This window comes from Jaculus jaculus, chromosome 2 (assembly GCF_020740685.1).
Source record: "Jaculus jaculus isolate mJacJac1 chromosome 2, mJacJac1.mat.Y.cur, whole genome shotgun sequence".
Classification (NCBI taxonomy): domain Eukaryota; kingdom Metazoa; phylum Chordata; class Mammalia; order Rodentia; family Dipodidae; genus Jaculus; species Jaculus jaculus.
The window spans coordinates 54,157,369-54,182,175 of record NC_059103.1 but is presented as its reverse complement, the minus strand read 5'-3'; the positions used below and the strand labels follow the sequence as shown (position 1 = coordinate 54,182,175).

At 43.0% G+C, this 24,807-nt stretch overlaps 1 protein-coding gene across 2 annotated transcripts in view; it reads right to left on the bottom strand.

Annotated features, from left to right (window-relative positions):
- Window positions 1–24,807, bottom strand: part of Ptch1 (patched 1) — a 72,829-nt gene that overhangs the window by 36,145 nt on the left and 11,877 nt on the right. For both annotated transcript variants that reach the window (XM_045144268.1, XM_004656856.2), the window contains exons 3-8: window positions 6,112–6,301; window positions 3,188–3,257; window positions 2,997–3,088; window positions 1,484–1,682; window positions 1,057–1,178; window positions 110–257 (exon numbers count right to left, since the gene is read on the bottom strand). In XM_045144268.1, the coding sequence (XP_045000203.1) occupies window positions 110–257; window positions 1,057–1,178; window positions 1,484–1,682; window positions 2,997–3,088; window positions 3,188–3,257; window positions 6,112–6,301 (821 nt within the window). The remainder of the gene's footprint in view (window positions 1–109; window positions 258–1,056; window positions 1,179–1,483; window positions 1,683–2,996; window positions 3,089–3,187; window positions 3,258–6,111; window positions 6,302–24,807) is intronic.

The window sequence follows — 24,807 nt, the reverse complement described above, 5'->3', positions numbered from 1 at the left end:
CAAGCAAACAAAATGCCATTGGATCTAATGGAAAACAATGTTTGCAGGAATGACGAAAGGTAGAGTTGGTTCAAATGTAAGTGTGTCCTTGGATTCAAAGGTGGCTCACCTCCACATAGGTCCTCTGCCATGCCTCCAGGATGGCTGCGGCTTTGTCCTCGTTCCAATTGATGTGTGAGACATACTCATAGCCTTTGAAGTGCTCATACATTTGCTTGGGAGTCATTAATTGAAACATGGTCTGCAGGGCGTGGGCACTGTGACAGGGTGAAGGGGGTGGCAGGTATGTCAGCTTCGCCAGGAAGCAGTTTGCACTGTGCAAGATCCCAAGTGAGTATCCCCAACTCCCCCGCAGACTTCTCTCCTTCTACATGCGCACATGTTTTCATTCAAATGGGCCTAGGATGGTTATTTTATTTAATAGATTGATGTACCATATTAAAGGTGTAACCTTACAAACCTTTTACAGATAGGCCCCAAAATTAAATTAATAGGCAATTTCCTTTCTCAGTTCCTAGTCCATGAAACAGGAAGGAGAGAGGGGTAGATAGCTTGACCAGATACACCAAGCTCAACCATGCACACTGCTGTGCAGAAACCCCAGACGACAGATTTCCTGAGGGAGAAACCTCAGACGAAACACCTGACACTTGGCTGACCACAGTCCAAGAGTGCACAAAGGGTAATTCTTGTTTAGCCTCCAGTTCCTGGTCTTTCCCTTTGACAGTACGTGACACTGCCCAGGCTCCCACCACTCCAGCCTATACACAGTGGGTTTTCTTGCCTGCCTACACTTGTCCCCATGTGCTACTTGATGGGCAGATCTCTAAAACCTTGCAGTCAACAACTATAATTCTGATAAAAAACTATAAATCCATTCTAGAAAAGTTCTCTACAAGGTGCCTTTGTAAGCTGGTCTAGTCTGATATTTCCCAACATTCAATTACACTGCCAGCTAAATTAACAGTTAAATCTGAGCACAAATACCCTTGCAAATGTCGGAGGGGAAGCGGTTTTTCGGGCAGGCTCGGGCTTTCTATGTGTTGAGTTAGTTACCTGACAAGTTTTCCAGTGCTGTTCTTGACCGTGCCACCCACAATCAATTCCTCCTGCCAGTGCATATACTTTCTGGATAATCCCTGGCATCCACCATTCAAAACAAGGGCCATATCAAGAGGCTAAAATAGAAAGACAGCCACATAATTATGGGAATTAGTAGGCAGGTCACATGCCTTGTTAAAATCCAGTGTGTTAAGGGCTTGTTTGTTTCAGAGGAAAGATTAATAACAAAGCTAATGAGACACATATGGTAAATCTTACAGAAAAACTTAGCCCTATAAATAAACTTAGTTCCATATATCAATTTTTTAAAAGTGTCACAGAGAATGAAATCCTAAAAATTAAAAATAATCAAGAGAACTCTAAGTGGAAACAGAAAAAGGTTTTCTCTGTCCTTCTGGGGACACTCAATGAAGGAACTCACTTTGGTTGAATTTTTGTTGGGGGCTGTGGCGGGGCAATCTGGGTCAGCTGGGTTGAGGCAGGGACGGTCCATGTACCCATGGCCCACTTCAGCCTTATTCAGCATTTCCTCCCAGCTGTCCACTTGGTAGTTTATTTTCTTTAACTCTTCTAGGAATTCCAAAGGGTCAAAGTTTGTCCACCGCAAAGGAGGTTTACCTCTGTGAAAGAAATTAGGAGGTAAGACCATGAAGAGTGCTTGCCGAGCGTGCAGGCAAGTAACGGGGCTGCACGCTCCCCAGCTGCACTGCTTGCTATAAGCTTTGTGGTAATACTGCAAAATCGGAGGACTCTGGCACGAAGAAAAACTAGTCAACCCGCGTGCAAACTGATGTCAGGAAAATAACCCATGACTAAAGATAGGAAGCAAAGTGGAAAGTTAACATAAGCATTGGGCAGTCTTAATTCCCAAATACTATGCTTAATATCTTAAGAATTTAGCCAAATGAGTACTTCAAAGCAGAATACTGAGATCTGAAACTTTACAAAAGGGGGAGGGAGGGGCTCATAATGTCACATTAGCGCTTGCCAGCTTAATAACTGCTTTGTAAATGTCACCAATCAAAATATTTGATCTCAGTTACCTTTAACAATTCCGCACTTATGAGCGCTCTCTGACAGGCAGGCGAGGGGGCGGGCGAGCCCCCCGCGGGTACTGCCATCACCACCATCACTGCCACATCCCCCTCCCCACTCACTTTTGAATTTGTGCTGTTGACAGGACAGCAAGGCTTTTGGCTGCCTGTTATGTGGTTCAAACCACACTGTAGCTGCTTAACCAGGCTGAAGTCATTATTCAGAATCTCCCAACCAGAAAACACAAAACCCCTTATTTCCCATCTAAAACTGTACACTGAAGGTCAGGGGATGGCCACTGCAAATTGCTTTTGCAGATATGTACAAGCCAGGACAGAAACAATAACCCAAGCACTAACTCTTCCATAATTAACTGAAAATGTCTACACTGATTAACCATAAGTCTTTAAATGCTGTGGTATATATAATATCCATCTGCTAGACTGCGAAACATGCCCTACCATGGTCTTCATATATTAATGTGATCCAAGGAAAGGTTAATATTTTACTTTGTTGGAAGATCGTGAACCTTATCTTGAAATGTTTAGTTCTGTACCCAGGAATAAATTCTCTTCTTAAAAAATAAAGGACTAAGTGCAGGCTCTGCATAACTGCAAGCATTTTATAAAGCATTAAAAAAAAACACACACATATGCTCTGCAATAATTTGCATTTTATTTGCATATAAATAGGTTGGTAAAAGTGAATGAACTTTAATGATGCCTACAGAACTTTTTCTTGAAAAGAGGAAAAACATTTCCCCCCTTCCCCCCCCCAAAAAAAGCACATGGAATTTCACTGTTTTTATATCTTATTATTATTCCAAAGCGAAAACAGAATAAACAATGATAGGAAGCAGTCCCAGAGTTTAGAAATCAGCTAAGAGAAGACGCACTTACAGGAGGTACGCCGTTCCAGATTGCAACTTCGCCCCTTCCCAGAAGCAGTCCAAAGGTGTAATGATCAAACAAGGGTACAGATACTCTATTATCTGTCAATGTAGAATGACAACAGGGTGTTAGCTAACACATACTACCTGGATGTTTTTGAGAATTTTTAAGACGTATTTTTGCAAACATGGAAAATATACCTGATCCATGTAACCTGTTTCTGTGATAAGTTCTCCTGATTTGTAGCATAAATGTTCCAATTTCCATTGCCTGATGGAATAAAAGGCAGAGACAAAAAACATTTTATTGTAAATACGGGAAACCAATGTAAATTCAGAACAAAAGAACATATAAAAAGTCCTGCAGTTCCGATCACTTTTATGCCTCTGTCAAAACCAGAGAGCTTTTGCCAAGTTGAGAGCAAGGGAGCTTGCTGTAATGAATAGATAATACTCCACATAATTAACATGTGGGGTGTTTATGTAAATGACTGCTACCAAAGTACTTGAAAAGTCTTGTTTCCTTAAGTGTTCTCCCAATAATCTTGTTTACACCATTAATCTGCCTTTCTACATACATTAAACAACTTGGAACAGCTCTGCTGAATTATCACAAATTCACAATAGATGGGGACTAAGTTAGTGAAACCTGTAATATACTGGCATATAGTTAAGCAGGCAAGTATTACTGGAAAACAATATTCTTATTTGCAGCTCATGTTTCAAACAAACTTTCCTGCCTGTAACCATGAATGTTATAAACAACCTGTCAGGTGAACTGGATTCTCTCTTTACAGTCTCTACCATTCTTGACATTAAACATAGCCATCAAGAATGAATCCAGTTTCAGCATCTCCAGAACAGTGTAATTCTGAATGTATTTTAAGGAGATATGCCCAAACTCGGAAATGAGAGGAATTTTGGAAGGAGTGGAGATGAGAAATCTAAGGAAAATGAACACAATCCATTCCCTTCACACTGCTGGGAAGCCTGTCTTCTTCACCCAAAGGTGCTTTCCTCTTCCCACACTCCTCCCAGGCCTTTTTCATCTTTCTCTCAGTGTCCTTCTAAAATGGCACTCTTCTGTTAGTAAGATTTCTTTGCCCAGTACATCCCTTGCTCCTGCCTGACACCTGAAACATTTGTGTGACTGCTACCAAAGTACTTGAAAAGTCTTGTTTCCTTAAGTGTTCTCCCAATAATCTTGTTTACACCATTAATCTGCCTTTCTACATACATTAAACAACTTGGAACAGCTCTGCTGAATTATCACAAATTCACAATAGATGGGGACTAAGTTAGTGAAACTTGTAATATACTGGCATATAGTTAAGCAGGCAAGTATTACTGGAAAACTAGATTTTAGAAAATATAATTGTCCCTAGAGTATTAGTTCAAATGGTTTCCTAGTAATATTTTTTCCCATGGTAAGGATGGAACTGAGGGTCTCATAGTCAAAAGCTAGATTTTGTCCAAGCCTATCTGTATTGATTTCATTTCTCTTTCAAAGAGCATGGCCAACATCCATTCATCCAACCATCCCTCCCACCACCTACTCATCCACCTGCTCATGCAAGTATATGCATGCGACCGACACACACACACACACACACACACACACACACACTCTCTGTATGGCAGCAGCACAGATCATCTAGCCAATATCACATGATCAACTGACTGAGCTGGGCATGGCTCTGCATTTGTTGGGTTAGTCTGATTATTTAATAACCAGGTGAACTGGGATATATGCTTTAATTGATGCAATTTTCAGGGCTGTTTTCTTTTTCACCTAAAAATGGGCAGGTTGAACTAAGCATATGTTCTTTCAAGTTCATTCCTAAGCATAATTTCTGGTTCCACCTTGTATACTTAAGAAGGATGTAACTTAAATTATACAGATACTTAAATCTTATCCTTAAGCACGTAGGTGACAAGTGCCCTCAGAGCAGGTTTCAACTGCCATACGTGAGGCTCAGACATTGTGACAGGTCCTTCACCTGCAAACTTTGCAAGCCTGGACTGGGTAACTGTTTTCTCTACACACCAAAGGCAAATAGCCAGACAGAAAAGCAGGAATGCCTCCTCACATTTTCCAAAACCTTTTCCACATACACCTGGATCTTGGCCCTGCTCAGCAACGGACCAGACCTATGGCTCCTGCTCTGAAGTGACTGACAGTTTAGATGCATAAGAAAGAGACTGTTCGTTTTGTTCCAAAATTCTCTCCTGATCTTTTAACATTAGGCACAGCAATGTGAAATCAGAGGTGAGGCTAAAAAGTTCAAGTTTTAGAAAGGGGTGTGTATTCACCTATTTAACCTACCCCCCAGAGTTCCCAGGAAGGCTCACCACCCCATGTCTAATTGCTCTGTGACTCATAAAATTTGTGACTTGTTCCTTTTGTCTTCTTTTCCCTCCTTCCTTCATACCATGTGTGAATTGATTGAAGGCAATCCAAAATGTAACTGCTCCAAAACAGCCTACTAACAAAGATAATTCACAGTTTGAAAATATTCTATTTGGGAAGAAAGTCTTTAGCAAGGATATATAGTCTGGGTGTATGGCCACCCAAGTGAACCACACTCATTTGGGGACAGCACTAAGATGCTTACTAAAAATTATATAATGTACAGATTGGACTCCCATAATCTGAAAGTTTAAAATCTGAAATGCTCCAAAATCTAAAAGTTTCTGCGCATCAACACGATGCCACAATGGTAAATTCCACACCATAAAACTTTGTTTCATGGCCCCAAATGAGTATTTACATGAGGTATATTTGAAGTCATGATCAGACTTTGTTTATACAGAGTATTTTATTACTTATAGGCAGATATTCCAATTTTTTTAAAAAAAATTGAAATACTTCTGGTCCTAAGCATTTTGGATAAGGAATATTGAATATGTAATGTACTTTCTTTGTTATCACACTATAAAAACAATCAAGATACAGGAGTGGAAAAAAGCTGGTCAGTGCATTTGCTTTTGACTATGAGACCCTCAGTTCCATTCTTACCATGGGAAAAAAATATTACTAGGAAACCATTTGAACTAATACTCTAGGGACAATTATATTTTCTAAAACCAGGTGTCTAAGCCAGCAGCCTCTCTAGCAGCCTTACCTGTTGTACATGTAGACGTGGACTCGGCTGGCCTGAAGTGCTGAGTCCAGGTGTTGTAGGAGGGCTTCTGTGGTCAGGACATTAGCGCCTTCTTCTTTTGGGGTCTGTATCATGAGTTGGGGATTAAACATAGCCTCTTCTCCTATCTTCTGGCGAGTATAATTTAATTCACGACTCACTCGTCCACCAACTGACAAACAAGACAGGTTTCAATTAGAATTGCAAAATCACCTCAAAACCTTGTTCTTTTACTCACTCGCTGACAGATAGGTTCAGGCACAATGAACAAACACTGGTGGTAAACCAAGTCATTTGAAGAGTAACACCCGTTCTTACTATAAGCAGCAATGTTGATTTTGGAGAAGGATGAATGTATCAAAACACCTGCTAAGCCTAGTAGCTGTCCAGCGCATCACATGGGGAAACCTACTGGAGATGTGTGCTTCGTGCATGTTCTGACCAACACACCATGTGTCTGAACAGGGGGAGGGGACGGGAAAACGTGAGACACCTTTTCCTTGCAGACCAGACCAAATAACCCTGTTACAATTTCTTTCACTTGTATAAACAATGTGCCCCTGCAGCCAATTTCAAGATAAATGGCTTCAATTTACACTCTTCTCCTGGCAGAGGTAACAAGGAAATGTTTCTCTTCTGTGGAAACAGAAACAAGGGAAGGTGGTAAGTGTGTGCTAAGTACAAAACTTGGAAAAGATAAATATTGAGATTCAAATCAGATACACACGGGAAGCCCCGTAGAAGAGGAACACAATGGATTGTCCATTAGAGGAAGTGTCTGGAAACCTGGTTTTATCAAATTCACCTGGCCCACATCCAGAAACAGTGTCAGGTTCTGAGTCACCCAGTCAGGGGAGGAGCCTATATGTTCTGAAGCATCCTGGATCCCAACACCAACCCAGCTCTCCTGCAGGCTTGGCTGAAAATGGAGATGCTAGAAACCAGGCACAGGTGATCAAACCACTGACTCTGCTTCTGGAAACTGTTTTACTGTTCTCTCCTTTTTACATGTTTACATCTAGTTATGGTTTGTATGCAAGCCAAGCTCAGAATGCTACACCTGTGCTGAGGGGCCACATGTGTGCATACTGCAGGCACAAGAAGGTGGTCTGGATAATTCCTAGTCACTGATAAGCTCAATGTTCACCAAAAGGCAGACGTCCAGCTATAGCTTGGAAAGAACTCAGTGATTGTAGCTTTCCCACGAGGAGGAATCCTTTTTCTTCAAGTTTAGTATTCAAGGACATAAACATTTGGTTTGGGCAAGTAAATAAGTACTGGGAACAGTGGGGTGTTTAGTTCTCTTGGCATATTTTATAAACAAGGGGGCAGGCTAAAAAGCAAACAATGCCCTCATTAGGAAATCTAGTGCAGAATCGCGGGCTGGCAGGACCCTCTGTGTAGGTCCACGCAAGCGCCAAGGCCACCATGGAGCTCTGAGGTGAGGCTTAAAGTACTGTGGGAGATGTGCAAGGAATGCATCCATCCACCAGTTCATTAAAAAAAAGTGTACAGGCACTCTGACAACTGCCAAGGGGGCTGGCCAGGGCCTTACCACCAATTTCAAGTTAGGAAAGACAATGACTGGGGATATGGCTCAGTGGAATAGTAGCTGCATAGCATGCCCAAGGCCCTGGGTTCCAGCCTCAGCACTGGGGTGGGGAGGGTGGTGAGGACAGACTTTCAACCAATTAACTACAAACCGGAATTTGATTCAGTCCACATCTTGTGAAGGTGAAGACGTTATTGGAAGCTAGACAGCTTCCAAGTCTTAGTCCAGTCAGTCCTGGAGTTGCATCCTAAGAGACCTCATCCTAATCATGTGCTCAAACCTCTCCTTTTCTGGTGCTGTTGTATCTAATGTCCCAAACCTGGAAGCCATTTCTGTTTCTACTTGCCCCTCAAACACTATCCTACAAGCACATGGCTATTTTCTGCTTAGTACAGTGCAGTTCCTTTTACTCCTACTGAACCTTAAAAGCTGCAGTGGACTCAAAACCAAATAAAATAAGGAAACAGAGCACATTCCTAATTGGCTTTTTTTTCTTTTTAATTTTTAATTTATTTATTTGAGAGCGACAGACACAGAGAGAAAGACAGATAGAGGGAGAGAGAGAGAATGGGCGCGCCAGGGCTTCCAGCCTCTGCAAACGAACTCCAGACGCGTGCGCCCCCTTGTGCATCTGGCTAACGTAGGACCTGGGGAACCGAGCCTCGAACCAGGGTCCTTAGGGTTCACAGGCAAGTGCTTAACCGCTAAGCTATCTCTCCAGCCCTTTTTTTTTCTTTTTGCATGTGTGTGGTCTCACATGTGTGTAGGTGTGGGTATATGTACATGTGCAGGTCACAGGTAGATGCTGTCTTCCTCAGTTGCTATCGCTAAGCCTGGAAGTCACTCATCTGGTCAGGCTGGCTATAGCCAGTGATTCCCTGGTCTCTACCTCCCCAGCAATAAGATCACAGGTGCACGCCATCATATCTGCTTCTGCGTGGGTTCTGGGGATCCAAATCAGGTTCTCATGCTTGCATGACAAGCTCTTGATAAGTGAAGAACCACCCATGCACACAGCTTGGTGGGATATCCCTTCCTGCCTTAGCAGCACAGCTGTTTTTCACTATGCAACCCATGGAAATACAGTCTTAAATGTGGGTGCCTACTGTAAGAAAACCCAACACAAGTTTCATACTTAGGGGCCTTTATGCATTCACACCAATCTTTCTTCATGGGGGTTTGAGAAGAGATGTTGTTTTAAAGATACAACTGTATTGTTAGCTGGACATGGTGATGCACGCCTTTCATCCCAGTACTCGGGAGGCAGAGGTAGGAGGAGCACCATGAGTTTAAGGCCACCCGGAGACTACATAGTGAATTCCAGGTCAGCCTGGGCTAGGGTGAGACCCTACCTTGAAACACCAAAAAAAAAAAAAAAAATTACAAATGTGCTTCATGTGCCCCATCATGATTTCCTGATGTACAGTAAGATAAAAATACACCTATACTTTCACAAATGTGTATACTTTTCATATGTATGTTATCTGTAATACTGGATAACTATTGCTCTTCTCCTTGCTCTAGTGTTGAGTATTTTGTCAATGTCATGACCAATTCCAACCAAAACAAGATTATCACCACAAAGTGTCAAGATGTGCCAAGTGACTAGAGTTGAGACCTTTATTTACAATACCAAATCTTAAAGACTACAGTCTTCGCGGGCTGGAGAGATGGCTTAGCGGTTAAGCGCTTGCCTGTGAAGCCTACCTAAGGACCTCAGTTTGAGGCTTGATTCCCCAGGAATCATGTTAGCCAGATGCACAAAGGGGCGCATGTGCCTGGAGGCCCTAAGCAATCCATTCTCTCTCTCTCTCTCTCTGCCTCTTTCTCTCTCAAATAAATAAATAAAAATTTAATTTATTTTTGCATGTTACATAGCTACATCTTAAGCCTAATGTTTCATTTTTATATTTAAGAGTGTTTTCCCAGAGGATAGAGTAACTTCAAGAAGTTTTGGTGGCCACTCACTTTATTTCATCCCAAGTACACCTATAGACAATTCACTCCTCCAGCAAGCATGTGTGACTATGTCTCATGCATAATAAGATAGACCTACTGGGTAAGTCATACAAGCAGGCAGTACACAAGCAAGCCCAATGCCTCATAGGAAATAAAGATGGTGACGTCATACTGAGTAGTGGGGAGGAAGGCTACTTTGACTAAGATGGTGGGAAGCTCCAACAGAAAATAATATGGGGTGACTTTGAAGAGCTAGGGACAATGTTCTTCTAGGAAAGGGGCTAGCAACTGCAAAGCCCATGGATTTCTGTGGGGAGAGAAAGGAGGCAAGCATGGCTGGCGGGTGGTGAGACCATGATTATGTCATTCACTTGCTTGCTCTGGTAGACTTAGCTCCTTCTCGGGTATACCTGTGCCCTAAGCTGCATAGCATTCTCATGGTCTTACATCAGCACTCACCCAAGGCACACTGAAACAGGCTACAAGAAACAGAAACCACTCAGGATAGAGCAATTTTATGGACTTACCTGATTCTTACTAGCTGCACTAGCAAAGGCCTATCCTAAATCATGACTCAGTGACAGCCCAAAGCTGTTCATGACCTGCCTGTCATCCTTATTATCTGTGAGTGTGAAGCCTTTTGCTCAGCAAGTCCCACAGAACCCATTTCAGATGATCCAAATTACACTCATCTAGGAGAAAAGAACGTTCTTCTTTTTTCTGTGTTCAAGGCCAAAGTCCTTCATATAGATATAATAGATAGGTATATAGATATTTAAATAACCTAACATATGGAACAGAATGAGCTGTCAAGCCCAGTATTTCTTATATTAATGGAAGTTTAGGGAATTATGTTGATAACCTTGAGTATTGAATAGTGGCCTCTGGATAATAATCACTTTATTCCCTTTGGGGGGGCATCGATTTTCAGTGTTTCTGCAATGAACATGTATCAAGGCTTCTGTGTGCCAAACATTAAAGAAAAAAATGGAAAGGAATGAAAAGAGGGAGGGGGAAAGGTATGCAAAAGTTACTTGGTAGAGATTTGGATTCAAAACAAGCTCAATATAAAAATGATCATATGCATCTCATCATAGCCTTAAGCCCTCTTCATCCTCTAATGCAATCTCTCTCTCTAACAATCATTAAAAACAAATCTCTACAACCAAGACCCAAAATCATCTTCCATGCTTATGTGATGTGCCCCATTTCAAAGCTCTTTGAATTGCTCATTTTCTCATAGATGTTTCAATTGGGGTTATTCCTCCATAAAGTTAGGGGCAGCTGACTACACAGACATTGAAAATAGGAAACAAGGTCCTAAAAGGAATAAAAATGCCATGACACAGGACAGGAAAGTGTGAGGGTGAAATGATACTCAGGTAGTATTCCCCAAGCCAGACCAGATCTGGAATGCCCAGGTGTCCATTCTTTCATTTGCTGGCTATGGCCCTAACTTTACACAGGAGGAAATGTGGTTTAGGTGATTTGCCCAAGGTCATTAGGTCAGTAATATGGCTTTAAACACTTTTTTCTGTCATTGAGGACATTCATTGTTCCACACAGGGCCTGTGGACAGCAACCCCATTTTCCTTCTGGTTTCTAAAGGGTCCTGTTTGTTAGAATGGGGGCACAGAATATACAGGGAACAAACAGTCCTAAACCACCTTTCCCATAAGTCTGTATCTCATTTTCCAGGAAGCTATGGACATTCTCTGCAAGACTCACTTCTGCCAAGCACATCTGGCTCAAGATCCTCCTTCAAGTTTCCTCCTGAAACTGAAGCCCACCATGGTTTCCAAAGGGAAGCAAGGGGTCTGCTGAAAAGTGCTATTCCAATCTACTGCAGACATGAGATCTCCCCTGCTGTTCACACAGAGCCCAGGAAATGTCTGTGGCATTCACAGAAAAACTTTTGAGCAAAAGCTCATTGTGATCCACATAAAGATGAAGGATCAAATTAAAGTTTAAAAAATTTTTTTCCATGGCATTCCAAGTCCTTTAGGGGAAACATATTTCCTGCTCGCTCACCTCTGTATGTGCCGAACAGAGGCATACCAGGGGCATGGCACACACTCAAAGTGTATTGCACAAATAAATGAATGAATGGCCTTGGTACAGAGTCCTGGGAACAGGCAGTCATCTGTACAAGATATTAATTCCCCCCAAAGCCCCAAAAAGTCAATCAGTCAAAACAAATGACCCTTTCAGCTTGAAAAGTACCCACTCAGAGTCCAATTAGGAAAATAGGGTCTGTGTATACGCAAGCACATTTGCATTTGATTAATCCCATGAATTATCTAGCAGCCTCTAGAGAGATTTTTTTTTTACCCTTTAGTTGCTTCAGGTCCTTCTTTCAATGGTGCGATTAGTTATTTTGAAGACAAAAAGGTACAAATTTCAAAAAGTGAATATAACTGCAAAATTATTAATACTGGCTTGTTTTCTAAATTGAAAAAAAATGAAGAGACAGTAATTTGGACAATTGGCTGAAAACTCACCATGGACTATAAAGGTTTAGTTATTCTTTACCTACCTCTCACATTCATGAGGGGCCCACTGCTGCTACTTATGGTTCTGGACTGTGTCTCTCCTTGGGAGAATGTGCCCTTGAGTGTTGCCATGGGAGAATACTGGAATCAGACAGCCCAAAGAGAAGTTGTCTTTATGAAGAAAGTGCCCAGCGAGACAACAGCCGCAAAAAACATCTTGCAGGCAGAGCACATGCATGAATTTGCCCATGGGTCACACAGGTGAACACAGAGCTTGAACACAGGTAGCAAGTACACAGGTGCTCATGCAGGGTTCCTTGCTATGTCTGCAGCAAGCAAGGACACACCCCTACCCCACCCCCACCCTAAACCCAGCAGCTTGCAATGCCATCTGTTATCAGCCTCACCAGGGCTGCTTCCTCTGAACGGCTTTCCTGAGACCAATCCACTAGCCCTGTCGGATGCAATCAGGTCAACCTAGGACTCTGCAGCCAGACCTGATGCTGCCTTCACTCTTGGGACCAACAGCTCCCAAGACAGCTCTGCATCTGTTGGTGGTCCCTTTGCTCACTAGTCACTTGCCACTTGGCATGGGGAAGATGTGCCCGACCCTACTTATGACAACTTACAAATTATTTCCTAAGTTCCTACAGGATCCAGCCCCCTATTCCTCATGGTGTATTTTTCACGCTGTGAGCTGTCCCCTTACCTCAACACACCACCACCACAAGCCAAGTCCCATCATTTCACAGGAAGTGCTTACATACAAGGAAGGTGCAACACACCACCAAACCGGGGGAACCAAAGATCACAATAAACATTTTCTTTTAAATTCAGGTTCTTACCTGAGACCTAAGGTCTTCTTTTAAAAAATAAAAACAAGGGGCTGGGGAGATGGCTCAGTGGTTAAAGGTGCGTGCTTGCAAAGCACGTCAGCTGAGGTTCAATTCCCCAGCACCCACATAAAACCAGATGCAAGGTTTGTTTGCAGTGTCATGTGACCCTGGCATGCCCCCATATGCAAATGAACACATAAATAAATAAATAAAAGTTAAAACGAGCTGCTGATGTAGCTCAATTGGTAGAATGCTTGCCCAGCCAGTATGCAATGAAGCTGAAGCTCTGGATTTGATCCCCAGCCGTGCATACAAGTGGTTATGGGGGAATACGCTCCCAGCACTCAGGAAGTGGAGGCTCCTAGGAGGATGAGAAATTCCAAACCATCCTCATCTACCTGAGACCATATCTCAAAAGTAAATGAATGAGGGCTGGAGACTTGGCGTAGCAGTTAAGGCACTTGCCTGTAAAGCCAAAGGACCTCAGTTTGATACCCTAGGACCCATGAAGCCAGATGCACAAGGTGGCACATGCATCTGGAGTTTGTTTGCAGTGGCTGGAGGCCCTGGTGCACCCATTCTCTCTCTCGCTCTCTCCTACCCCCTCGTTCTCTCTCTCAAATAAATAAATAAAAATATTTTTAAAAATGAATGGATGAATAGAAAGAAAAAAGAAACAAAGAAAAGGAAAGGAAAGGAAAACCAGAAAGCAACCCAACAACGAAACCAAGTGTCTTCGCGGCAGTCACAGTTCTTGGGCCACAGCATCATATCAACCAGTTCCCTTTTCCCAACTTCCATGCAGCTGACATCACCTTTCTGCTCCTCTTCAACATCCACTGGCTTTCTACTTGACTGGGCATGGGGAAGAAGACACTGGGAGTCCCCACCTTTGCCCACAGGCTCCAATGCGGGCTTCCTGACCTCTGGGGGGGCACCACACTGGCCTCATTTACCCTTCATACCAGTCTTCCCTGTGCATCTGTGCAGGGAGACCCGGCACTGGGGGCCACTTTCATGATTTTGTTGCCATCAGGATTAGCTGGATTAGGGGCTGGTACATAAGGACCCCCTGGCGCCATTAGGAAGTCTCATCACCGGGTCAGCGTGGTGTGTCAACTATATTCTGCCACCACCACTAACCACCAACCAGATGGGGGCGGGGGCAGAAAAATGCTTTGAGTGCAAAATGTATGAACTCATCACTGGGATGCATTCTCTCGTCAGGCATTTCAAAGTGGGGCATTTCAAAGTCCATTCAGGACTGTCTTTTCAAACGAGGACCCCATTTCATTTTCTTTTTTTAGTCTGTCCAGAATTTAGTGGGTTTGACGTGATAGCCAATGGAAAAAGAGAGTAAACTTAGTTACCCACGGGGGGGGGGGGGGGGGGGGAGGGGGTGCTGTGCACATCCACATCCCTTCTCCAAATCCATCCGGCAAGTATTTTGGGAAGAGTCCCACTGATGAAACCTTTTATTTTGTTCAAACCTCGTAAGGCCAAATACTGCCACATCCAACCAGCACCTCCCAAAAATTAATGTGAAGGAAAACAATGTGGGTAGGACGGTAGTGCGCAGGGAATGGTGGGGAGGATAAAGGGTGAGAAAAAGAACAAAAACAGCACTTCTGTCTCCTTTTAAACCTCAGTGCCTGAAATTTTCCTCCAAGAAAATCATCTGGTTCATTTACCTACTCCCTGCCAGCATTCCCCCACCCCCATATAGACCTGCATAAAGTAAATACAATTTGCAGAGAAAGGAATGGGATTGCTATGAGTGTGTGTGAGTGTGTGTGAGTGTGTATATGGGTGTGTAATGTTACTGAACAGTCCCTCTTGCACAGAACTGGGCTGTTCCATCAAAGCCGTATCTGTTATATTTCTGTCTTTCTCTTCTGTTTGGCGTATTCACCAACAAGAGAAAAGGAGGTAAGCTTCTGCGGCCCTGACCTGCAGCTGGAACACAATGGTTTCGCACAGCCCTGCCGACCCCTGACATAAATTTTACACCGCAGCTGGCATTTACACACTCAGCATTACCATATGTATAGCTGCTCCGTGCTAATTATGCTAATCACCTGTCTAACTCGCTGCTGCGAAAAATGGTTGTATTTAGCACTCCAGTGCCTACCAATACAGCTCACTGTGTGGCTGAAATGTACATTCAGACGGCCCTCAATGGCAAGATTTTTCCACGTTGCTGGCTACATTCAGGCCTCAGAAAAATTTATTCAAGTCAACTGGTTTCGGTCCGCAACAAAAAAGTTACGAGAAAAAAGTGAGTGTGTTCTTGCCCTAACATTCTGGGTCTGCTTGCAAGCAAAATGATAAATCAATTGGTGTGGGAAACAAAAAGGGAGAGAGATTTCTTTTGGGAGCCATGTGAAACTGTAGCCTATTTAAAAAAAAAAAAGGAGGAAAAGAGGGGAAAAGAGGATCATCTTAGTCCCCAAATCTCTAGAAAGAGCAGTTAATAGATATTTAGCCCTAATCCCAATTCTCTCAAATTGTAAGCTTTGCTTGCAATTAAACAAGGTATTAAACATGTGTAATTTTTCTACTGGGCCATATATGGGCTAAAATGATGTATCATACTTATGCTTAAAGCAAAATTTATTACAATAGTGTAGCAAGCACATGAGGAAAACATCAGGTAAAAAATCACTTCTTACACAGCTAGAAATCTTTTGTCATTATTGTTTTGTTTTTGCTTACTTCGAATGTAATGCCTCTATTTAAATAGAGACTGTGTGAGATGTGTCTTTTTTATGGAGGTTTCTGATTTCTCACTAAAGGGGTAAAGAAATCAGGGAGTGGAGGTTAGGAAGATAAGGACAATTTAAACAAGAGTGGGAAACAGTTGGGAAAGGCATGGGAGTGACTCTAGAAACTTGTATTTTTTTTTTTTTTTACTCTCACAATTTGTCTATTTTTTAATCATCACCATTTCTTACGACCATTTTCTCGGTGCATTCTATACATAGATTTCTTAAACCAGGAAAATATTAGTACAGCTATTTCAACAATCCCCAAAATCTAATTTCCTCCTAACTCACAAAATATTCTCTTTTCTCTTTCTTCTTTCTTTCTCTTTCATTCATTCCCTCCTTCCCCTGTCTCTTTCACTGTGAGTCTAGTCTTTCCAAGGACTGCTGTAATACAGAGCATGAAGATGTATGGATAATGTCTATGCAGGCATCCTAGTTTTTTTAATTACCCTCAGCATTGTAAAACACATGACTGGAGAGTGACCCAAACTGCCCAGTTACTTTCCCACCCTCAAATGCTATCAATAGCAAACTCTTACTTCCATCTAGAAAGTAGTAGCAAACTAGAAGGCCATGCATTCTCCATGGAATCTTGCCCCTCTCACCCCCCCCCCTTCCCTTCCCTTCACCCAGAGCTACCAAACACCATAGCAGCATTGTGATAAATCTTGGGTTTACACCAAGAAGGTGAACCAATCCAGTAGGCTTGCTCTGACACTGTAGGAGGTCCTGAGGAAAGCTGGGCCTCTCCTAGCTTGGCTTCCCCTCACTTTTCAAATTAACTTAGAGCATATGGCAAAAATGATGTTCACAGTAACTTACAGATGTTTCTAAAGGACAACATAACTTTTATCCTAGCTATTCCTATGCCCATTCTAATTTATTTTTAAGCAGTGGTGAAGTTTGAACCCAGGGCTTCAGGCATTCTAGGCAAATGAACTACATTCCTGACCCCTGAACATCTTATAAATTGATGTGCTCCAACATTATCCAAGGCACATCTGGCTCTCTGTGGTGTCTAAATTCAGCTTGGCATTTCAAAGTGTTAATTTATCTGGGTTTTGTTCTTCCAAATCCTGACTGTACAGCTCAGGACACCAGGACAACTACTGCAATCACTACAGAGCCAAAGGCCTGCTCCTCTGGGTCTCCTGCTTTTCTTAAATAGGAGATGGACCACCCTGCCTCGTGGCACACAGCAGTGTTTACATTGCAATACTCCACTGTGTAATACATCTGGCATTTTTGGGCAGAACTCCTGAGCTAGGGGCCAGAAGCCCTTAAGCAGTGATTTAAGGGGAATAAAATCATGCACACTGACTTAACAAAGCCCATTCCTAGTTCCTTCTGCTTACTTCTGTCCATGCCTCACCCACTGCTGCAAACTATCTTCCACAGTTGCTAAACTGAACAAATCAACTGTCCCTTTTCTCATTAATCCTAGCAATAAACAAGCAAGCTTATGTGTTGTGACATGGGGACTAAACTTCTTCCTTGACCTTACCTTCAAAAGCAGTGGCAAGATGGGACCCACATTCAGGCAGGGTAGACTATTTAGGCCCACTTACACCTGGATTTCTGGATTGGGTCTTGTCCTACACGTTATAAATCTCTCCAACAATAAGAGCTGCCATTCATTAGCAGGTAACTGACTGCCCACCAAAGGCAGCTGCCCTCACACAAGGCCACTGTCTTTCCAACCAAGCTCAAATCGCCAAATAAATCCCAAAAGTGCCATGCTCCTGAGAGGCAGAGTATGGGTGAGAACGTTCTGGATACCCCAACACAAAAACCTTCCAAGAGTCAGACAGTTTCTCAGTGGCAATATTTTACTGTCTCCGAAGGCTAATTTTTCTGCCAAATACAGTTAAAGGATGATATGCAGGGGAAAAAACTTAAGACAATGGAGTGTAAAGAGAAAATCAGTCTAGTGTCAAGGGATCCTGGGTCTTGATTTAAAAAGAAAAAAAAAATCTAGTGGATATTATCATAAGGCACCCAAAATCAAGAGATTGGCAGCCAAAAGTAAGTCATCATGTTTCAATGACCCTGATTCTATCTGTGTATATTAAGAATGTTCCCACTGAGAAGATTCCAAGAGCTTTCTCGTGTCCAGGCAGAGCTGCCTTCCCCAGCAAAGCTCCCTTGCTCTCTGGGATGTCAACCAAGACCTCTCATGAGGATGGAACATCTAACGCTACCAAGTCAGACAAAATTTGGATAAGGAAATCCATTCTCTTCTATCTCCATCCAAACTCCATATTCCCACTGGCTTTGGTAGGCATTCCATCCAGTGAAAGGCTGAAATGGGGCGCCTGGGTGGGAATGTCATGGCTTATGTTTCATTTAGCAGCTCAGAAATGCTACAGGACCCAATTCTCCCCCTAATTCATGTAAGGGCTAGGGACCAAGACTTGGTTCTCACATTCTATGGTGGTTTTGTACACCTTGAAAGAATGTGTCTGTGGATCCTAAAGTTGCCTCACAAGTCCACAGAAATATCAGGAATCTTCCCACAGGAAAACACCCTTCAGCTGGCAAGACCCCCATCACAACAGTTTGGTTGTGGACCCCATACCACAACCCAGTATGCATCTTCCTCAGCTGGCTTGAAATTATTTTCTAATACCCTCCTCCTGTCAGTGTGTGATTAACCAGATCTCAGTCCTTTCCAGATTCCACACTAGAACTCCAGAAACTAACATGGGAGGAAATGAACAGGTTTCAGAGAGGGTTAAGAGGAAGTAAGGGAAAGAGAAAGAGATAGAGGGGAGCAGGAAGGAAAGAACCAGTGACAAGCACAGGAAATGCAGTGTGGGAAAATCATCCAGGTATGGTCATTTTTTTTAAGTGTTTAATTCCCTCAAGGTTTTCTCCTTGTTAAAGAATGTCAAAATAGTGCCAAGAGTTAAAATACTTTTATGCGAATTGGCTTCCATTAATTCTGGTCTCTAACATAATTTAAAAATAATTCCTTTTTTGCTTATTTTGTGTATTTGTGATGTATGAGTTGTATATGCACATGTGTACAAATACATGCACTTCATATGGAGGGCAGAAGACATCTGGTGTCTTCCTCTATTGCTTTGCACCTTATTTTCTTGAGAGGGTCTCTCGTGGAACCTGGAATTCACTGTTTTTGTTGGGCTGCAACAAACCTCCTGCCTCTGTCCCACCCCCATCCCCCCCCCCTTCCAGCACCAGGATCAGATCACAGGAACATCCATGCCACACTCAGCTTTTCATCTGGGGGCTAGGAACAGAACTCAGATCCTTATGACTGCACAGCAAGCATTTTTACCCACTGAGTGATCACTTCAGCCCCACATATTTCCATATTTAAGAACCAAAATAACTTTTAAAGTCCAACATTCCCTATCTCAGCAGAGCAGCATACACATTAGGGGGCTCAATCTTAGGCAAACAACTGACACAGATCCAACAGGAAGCCACCACATTGAGAAGCCTCTGCCTGCAGAATTGTGACCTCCCCCACCCTCAATAAAAGTAAAGCAAGGGTGACCAAGTTCCACCTCACCTCAAGTGGACAGGGTTCCAGGGGTCACAGGCAGGTCAGCTTTGAAGGAGAAATCCAAATGAAATATAAACATGGTATTGTGGAAACCAGACAACTCTCCCATAGCTGTCCAGCCAGCATTAATCTCACCATCAGCTGTGGCACATAACCTAAACAAATGGGACAGGCAGCTCCAGCATCTGGGAGCTGTCATCTCCTGGAAGTTCCAAGTGGTGCTAGATGTATCTGAAACCTATGGCCCATTCTGGCTTCTGACTTTATTGATGGGTCAAGAATGGCAGACAGTATAGGATCTGGAGGGTTCTTGGAGATAGTCAACTACCCTGTGCAGGAGGCACGTGAGTCACCTGTTATTTTTAAAGCTGTATTTCACTTTCTCCTAATACAAAAGGAAGACTCCTACAGTGCTGGCACCTCCAGTGTGCGCCCGCTTTTTGAATCTAAAAAGCACCTACTGTTCATTTGTGAAAGTACATGGAAACCCAAGGAGCTACAGGAGGTGTCATTTCTGTGTGTCTCTTGTATTAAATAAAGAGCACCTTGGGAAAAGGAGTTGGGATAGGAAGAAACTTGAGAGAGAATGAGACCAAAAACTTTATAGACCACTGGGCTTCTGAAAGGAGCTACTGTGTCACTATGCTGTCTTCTGCTCATGCTTTTGAAAAGTTCACCGTCATGCTAAAAGCCTTCAGCCCACTGTAGCTGAAGTGCAAGGGCTTTATGCAAGCTTAGTCACCCTTCCCCAAATATGCAAATAAGTTCTTCTTCTCTCCATGGTCATTCCCTCACTCAGCATGGCATTTTTTTATATCCAATACCATGCTAAGTAAATGAAAACTACAAGTTTATATTAATGATATGAAATATTGGTACAGTCTAGGGTTGATGTGAGTGTTTGAGCTCAAAACCCTCCTCTGCATGTTCAGCCAGGGCTCTGCAGCCCCACCTCTATCTGCATAGGATGGGTTATTTAACCTCAATGATTATTAGCTAAAGCAATGATTTTCAGTTGGGGTGAATGTGTACCTCATGTCCCAGTTTCCCCAGGGGCATCTGGCAATGAGCAGAAATATTTAGATAGAGGCTGATGCTGCATCTAGTGGGTTGTGTCCAAGGATGCTACTGAATGCCCTGCAAGGCAGGTGGCCTCTCACAGAGGATTACAATGCAGGATGGTGCCAGGGGCAGGACCAGAATCGTGTATCTCAACTATACAGTACAAGGGAGCACAATAACACTTTGTAGCAAGCATCTATTTCTAAAAACAAATTCTTCTAGTTCTTTTTATTAAAAAACATTGCACACAAAATGGCCTGGATATCCATGACCTCAGAGAGACTGCTTGAGAGGGGGAGGGTATATGATGGAGAGTGGAGTTTCAAAGGGGAAAGTGGGGAGAAGGAGGGAATTATCATGGGATATTGTTTACAATCATGGAAGTTGTTAATTATAAAAAATTAAAAGAAAAACATTGCAACTCTCCTCCTCCTCCCTTGATATCAGTCCTAAAGCTCTTAACAACCCAATACCAGGACAATATGGAGTAATTTCAAGGCTGTTGCCCTTTGCAGAAAAGGAGGCCAGGGGCTGGGCAAGCTTTTCGAAAAAACAAAAAGCTCAAGAGAGATAAATGAACAGTGTGTCACTGGGATATCCTGACAACAACCTTGTGATGGGGCTCAGACGATGGGGGAGTAAAAGAAAACATATTAAGGGAAATAGTAGGATAAAGCTGCTAAGCAAAAAGGAAATGTCAACAAAGAAATGGGCAAGGTTACAAATCAAATCATTTCCCTTTTGTGCCCTGAGAGCCAAGCACTTAACAGTATCAGAGTGGGCATTGAAGGCCAAGGAAGAGCTCACAGGCCCAGCAAAGCACCTCCAGTGACAAACCCCTGCAGACTTCACCTTAGCCTCCTTCACCCCACCACTTATTCTTTGGAGCCTTCACCCATGCTATTCCCTCTGCCTGTAATGTCCTTCAGCTTCACCCCTCTGCAGGCGCCTTCCAGGAAGGCACAGATTTTCCTGTCATCTTGGCACCTGTGACCACCCACACACTGGTCTGTGTACAGCCTGCTTGGTGGAGGTCTCCTAAAGGCAGGACGTGTGCATTTTCAGCACCCTTCTTAGGATTTCTGAGAGGTGCCTGGTGCCCAGTAAGCATTCAGAATCTATGTTGAATAAATACTGCACTGTGTATGTGCATATATGTGGTGTGTGCATATGTGTGCATGTAATGAGGAAGCCAGAGGTTAAAGCCTTAATCATTATAAACATTCTCATTTTATTTTTATTTATTTGTTGGAATGTGTGGGGTAGGTACCAGGGCCTCTAGCCATTACAACTGGATACCAGATGTTTGCACCACTTTTGGGGCCTGGCTTAAGCGGATGGCTTGGGAACTAAACCTGTGCAATCATTTTACAAGCAAAAGCCTTTAACTGCTGAACCGTCTTCCAGCTCCTCTCCACCTTAATTGTGAGACAGGGTCTCTCAAGGAACGCAGAGCTCACCAAGTCTGCTAGACCACCTACCCAGCAAATCCTCCTGCCTCTGCCTTCCCAGAACACGGGGCAGCCATGCCCAGATTTTATGTGAGTGCTGGGGATCTGAACCCAGGTCCTCATGCTTGTACAACAAAACACTTTATCCACTGAGCCAACTCCTCAGCCTCACTTTGAAACAACAATTAGTCACTGCTCCACCTTGCCGCCACCATCACATGTTTCTGTGATAGCAGATGTTCATGATAATCATTCCATCTGTTCTTTACCAAATCTTCTTGGTCCACTTATGTGAACATCAACTGACCTTTGTGACTCCCAAACAATACAGCCCTGAGATTCAAGTTGCCACCTGACACAGAATGGGTACTATCTTAAAAAGGCAGTTATTGGGCTTAGTGGTTAAGACGCTTGCCTGCGAAGCCTAAGGACCAAGATTTGATTCCCTGGTACCCAAGTAAGCCAGATGCACATGGAGGTACATGTATCTGGAGTTTTTTTTGCAGTGGCTAGAAGCCCTGGCATGCCCATTCTCTCTTCCTCTTCCTCTCTAAATAAATGAAATATTTTTAAAGGCAGTTATTGTACCAACATTTTAACAGAACTAAAAACTTCCACTTCCTTATGTATGTATATATATTATATAATCAGATATATATATGTGTAAATACAACATGTGTGTGTTATGTGTGTATGAAGAGAGTAAAATAGTCCCTTCATTGTGGTGAATGGATTCAAACTGTCTTCTTTATTTCCCTAACATTCAACCATGAAAAATCAAAGCAAAGTTTTGGCTGCTAAGTAGATCCCTTAATCTTTTGCCTCTATTAAAAAAGTTTTGGAAAATACAACTTATGTAGTAGCCTGTATGTACATATGAATATATGAAACGCAAAGGTAAGTGGATACATATCATGTGATAGACATCATTTTCCTGATCACAGGAGAAATAGCAATTTTCTACAACTGACTCTCAGCATCCCTCTTTCCTTAAAATCTTAGCCCTTCCTCTTTTGTTGCTTACCTAGAGAAATGTGCAACCTCTCTTCACCTGCCTCTCTTTGTAGCAAGCACTTGGTGCATATAATCATGTCTAGAACCTTAGCATTTCAGCTAAGAAAGCTCAAGTATCAGGCCTCTCTGCTCAAAGTGTTGAAGCAGTTATCCAAGAGACTAAAGCAAAAATGAACCAAAATTTGGTCCTGTGGTTCATTTTAACTCCCTGACTTCTGGGACAGTAGGGATTGTTTGGTTAAAATATTATTATTTATTTACTTATTTGAGAGCAACAGACAGAAAGAGGGAGACAGAGAAAGAGAATGGGCACACCAGGGCCTCCAGCCACTGCAAACGCATGCGCCCCCTTGTGCATCTGGCTAACGTGGGTCCTGGGGAATCGAGCCTCAAAACGGGGTCCTCAGACTTCACAGGCAAGCGCTTAACCACTAAGCCATCTCTCCAGCCCTAAAATATTATTTATTTGCAAGCAAAGACGGTAAGAATGCCACTGTAAAGGAATTCCAGATGCATGTGCCACCTTGTGCACCTGACTTTACATGGGTACTAGGGAATTGAACCTGGATCATTAGGCTTTGCAAGCAAGCACCTTAACTGCTGAGCCATCTCTCCAGCCCCAGTAGAGAATTCTTAATTCTGAAAGCAAATTGTCACATTAAAGCCACCTTGAGTTTGAGGCCACCCTGAGACTACATAGTGAATTCCAGGTCAGTCTGGACTAAAGTGAGACCCTATCTGGGGGGGGGGGGGGGGGAGAATGCTTGCTCACACTATCACACTATTCTAAGTGCTGACATGACATGGACACTAAGATCAATATTTGCAAGATCACTATAGTTACTTTGATGTTGAATGAAGTGGGGTGAAAACAGTGTGGCTCCCCTTTATTGTTGAGCGTACCTGCATTTATAAAACTTGGCTTCTGCAAGGGAAAAACCTATCAATGAATACATGAATGAGGCCAAGGCTACAGGAGACCAGGGACCTAAGTCATTAGTAGTTAGTGAATATTAAGAGGCATGTAGTTAACATGAAAAGTAGGACTGTCATATATGAAACATTATATTATCATGTTGTAATAGGTGGTACTTGAATGAGTTGTAAAGCATGTAAATATATAATGTGAATATATAATAAATGCCTAGGAATACGGTAGTTGCTGAACTGAGTATTGAATGTTGGGACCAAGAACCAGTGAGCTAGAGTTAAGAGTTCTGGGACATGGGACTGGGGATGCAGCTCAGTGGGAGGGTGCTCATCTACCATGCACTATATATTTATTTTTCCTGGGTTCCATCCACAGCACTGGGGTTAGGTGAGCTCAACATCAGGCAAAGGGAATCCCTGCCTCAAGTATGCCCACTTAAAATCCTTCCATATAACCAGCTGGAGCTCCTAGGTCTTGAAATGAGTTGCAAGCCAGGCGTGGTGGCACATGCCTTTAATCACAGCAGTCAGGGAGGCAGAGGTAAGAGGACACCTTGAGTTTGAGGCCACCCTAAGACTACATAGTGAATTCCAGGTCAGCCTGGGCTGGCGCTAGAGTGGAACCCTACCTCAGAAAACCAATTAAAAAAAAAAGAAAAGAAAAGAAACTGCTGCAATGTGAAGAAAAATCCTATCACTTCTTGAAAGCTTATTAAAATAACTCAAAACTAACTTTTGTCATCAACTGGCCACAGATGGGTTGGCCCAAAGGGGTGGAAAAAGCAAACCCGGGTAAGGCTGGAGAAGCTCTCTGAGCTATGGCCAATCACTGCATTTCCACACTGCAGCCCTGTTGGCCAGTTTACTGTGTCCTATGTATGTATTCCCAACAATTATAAGAGAATGGCACGAAGTCCCTCCACTCTGTTGGGGATACCACTCAACCCGCTGAGCAATGATGTACCCCCTGCTAGAACATCCTCCTGGCTCCAGTCTATTCAGTACCCCCAGCTGCCTCACCACCTCCACAAAGAACTTTCTCCTCATTTAACTTTCATGGCCCATTTAAACTGTGAACTCAA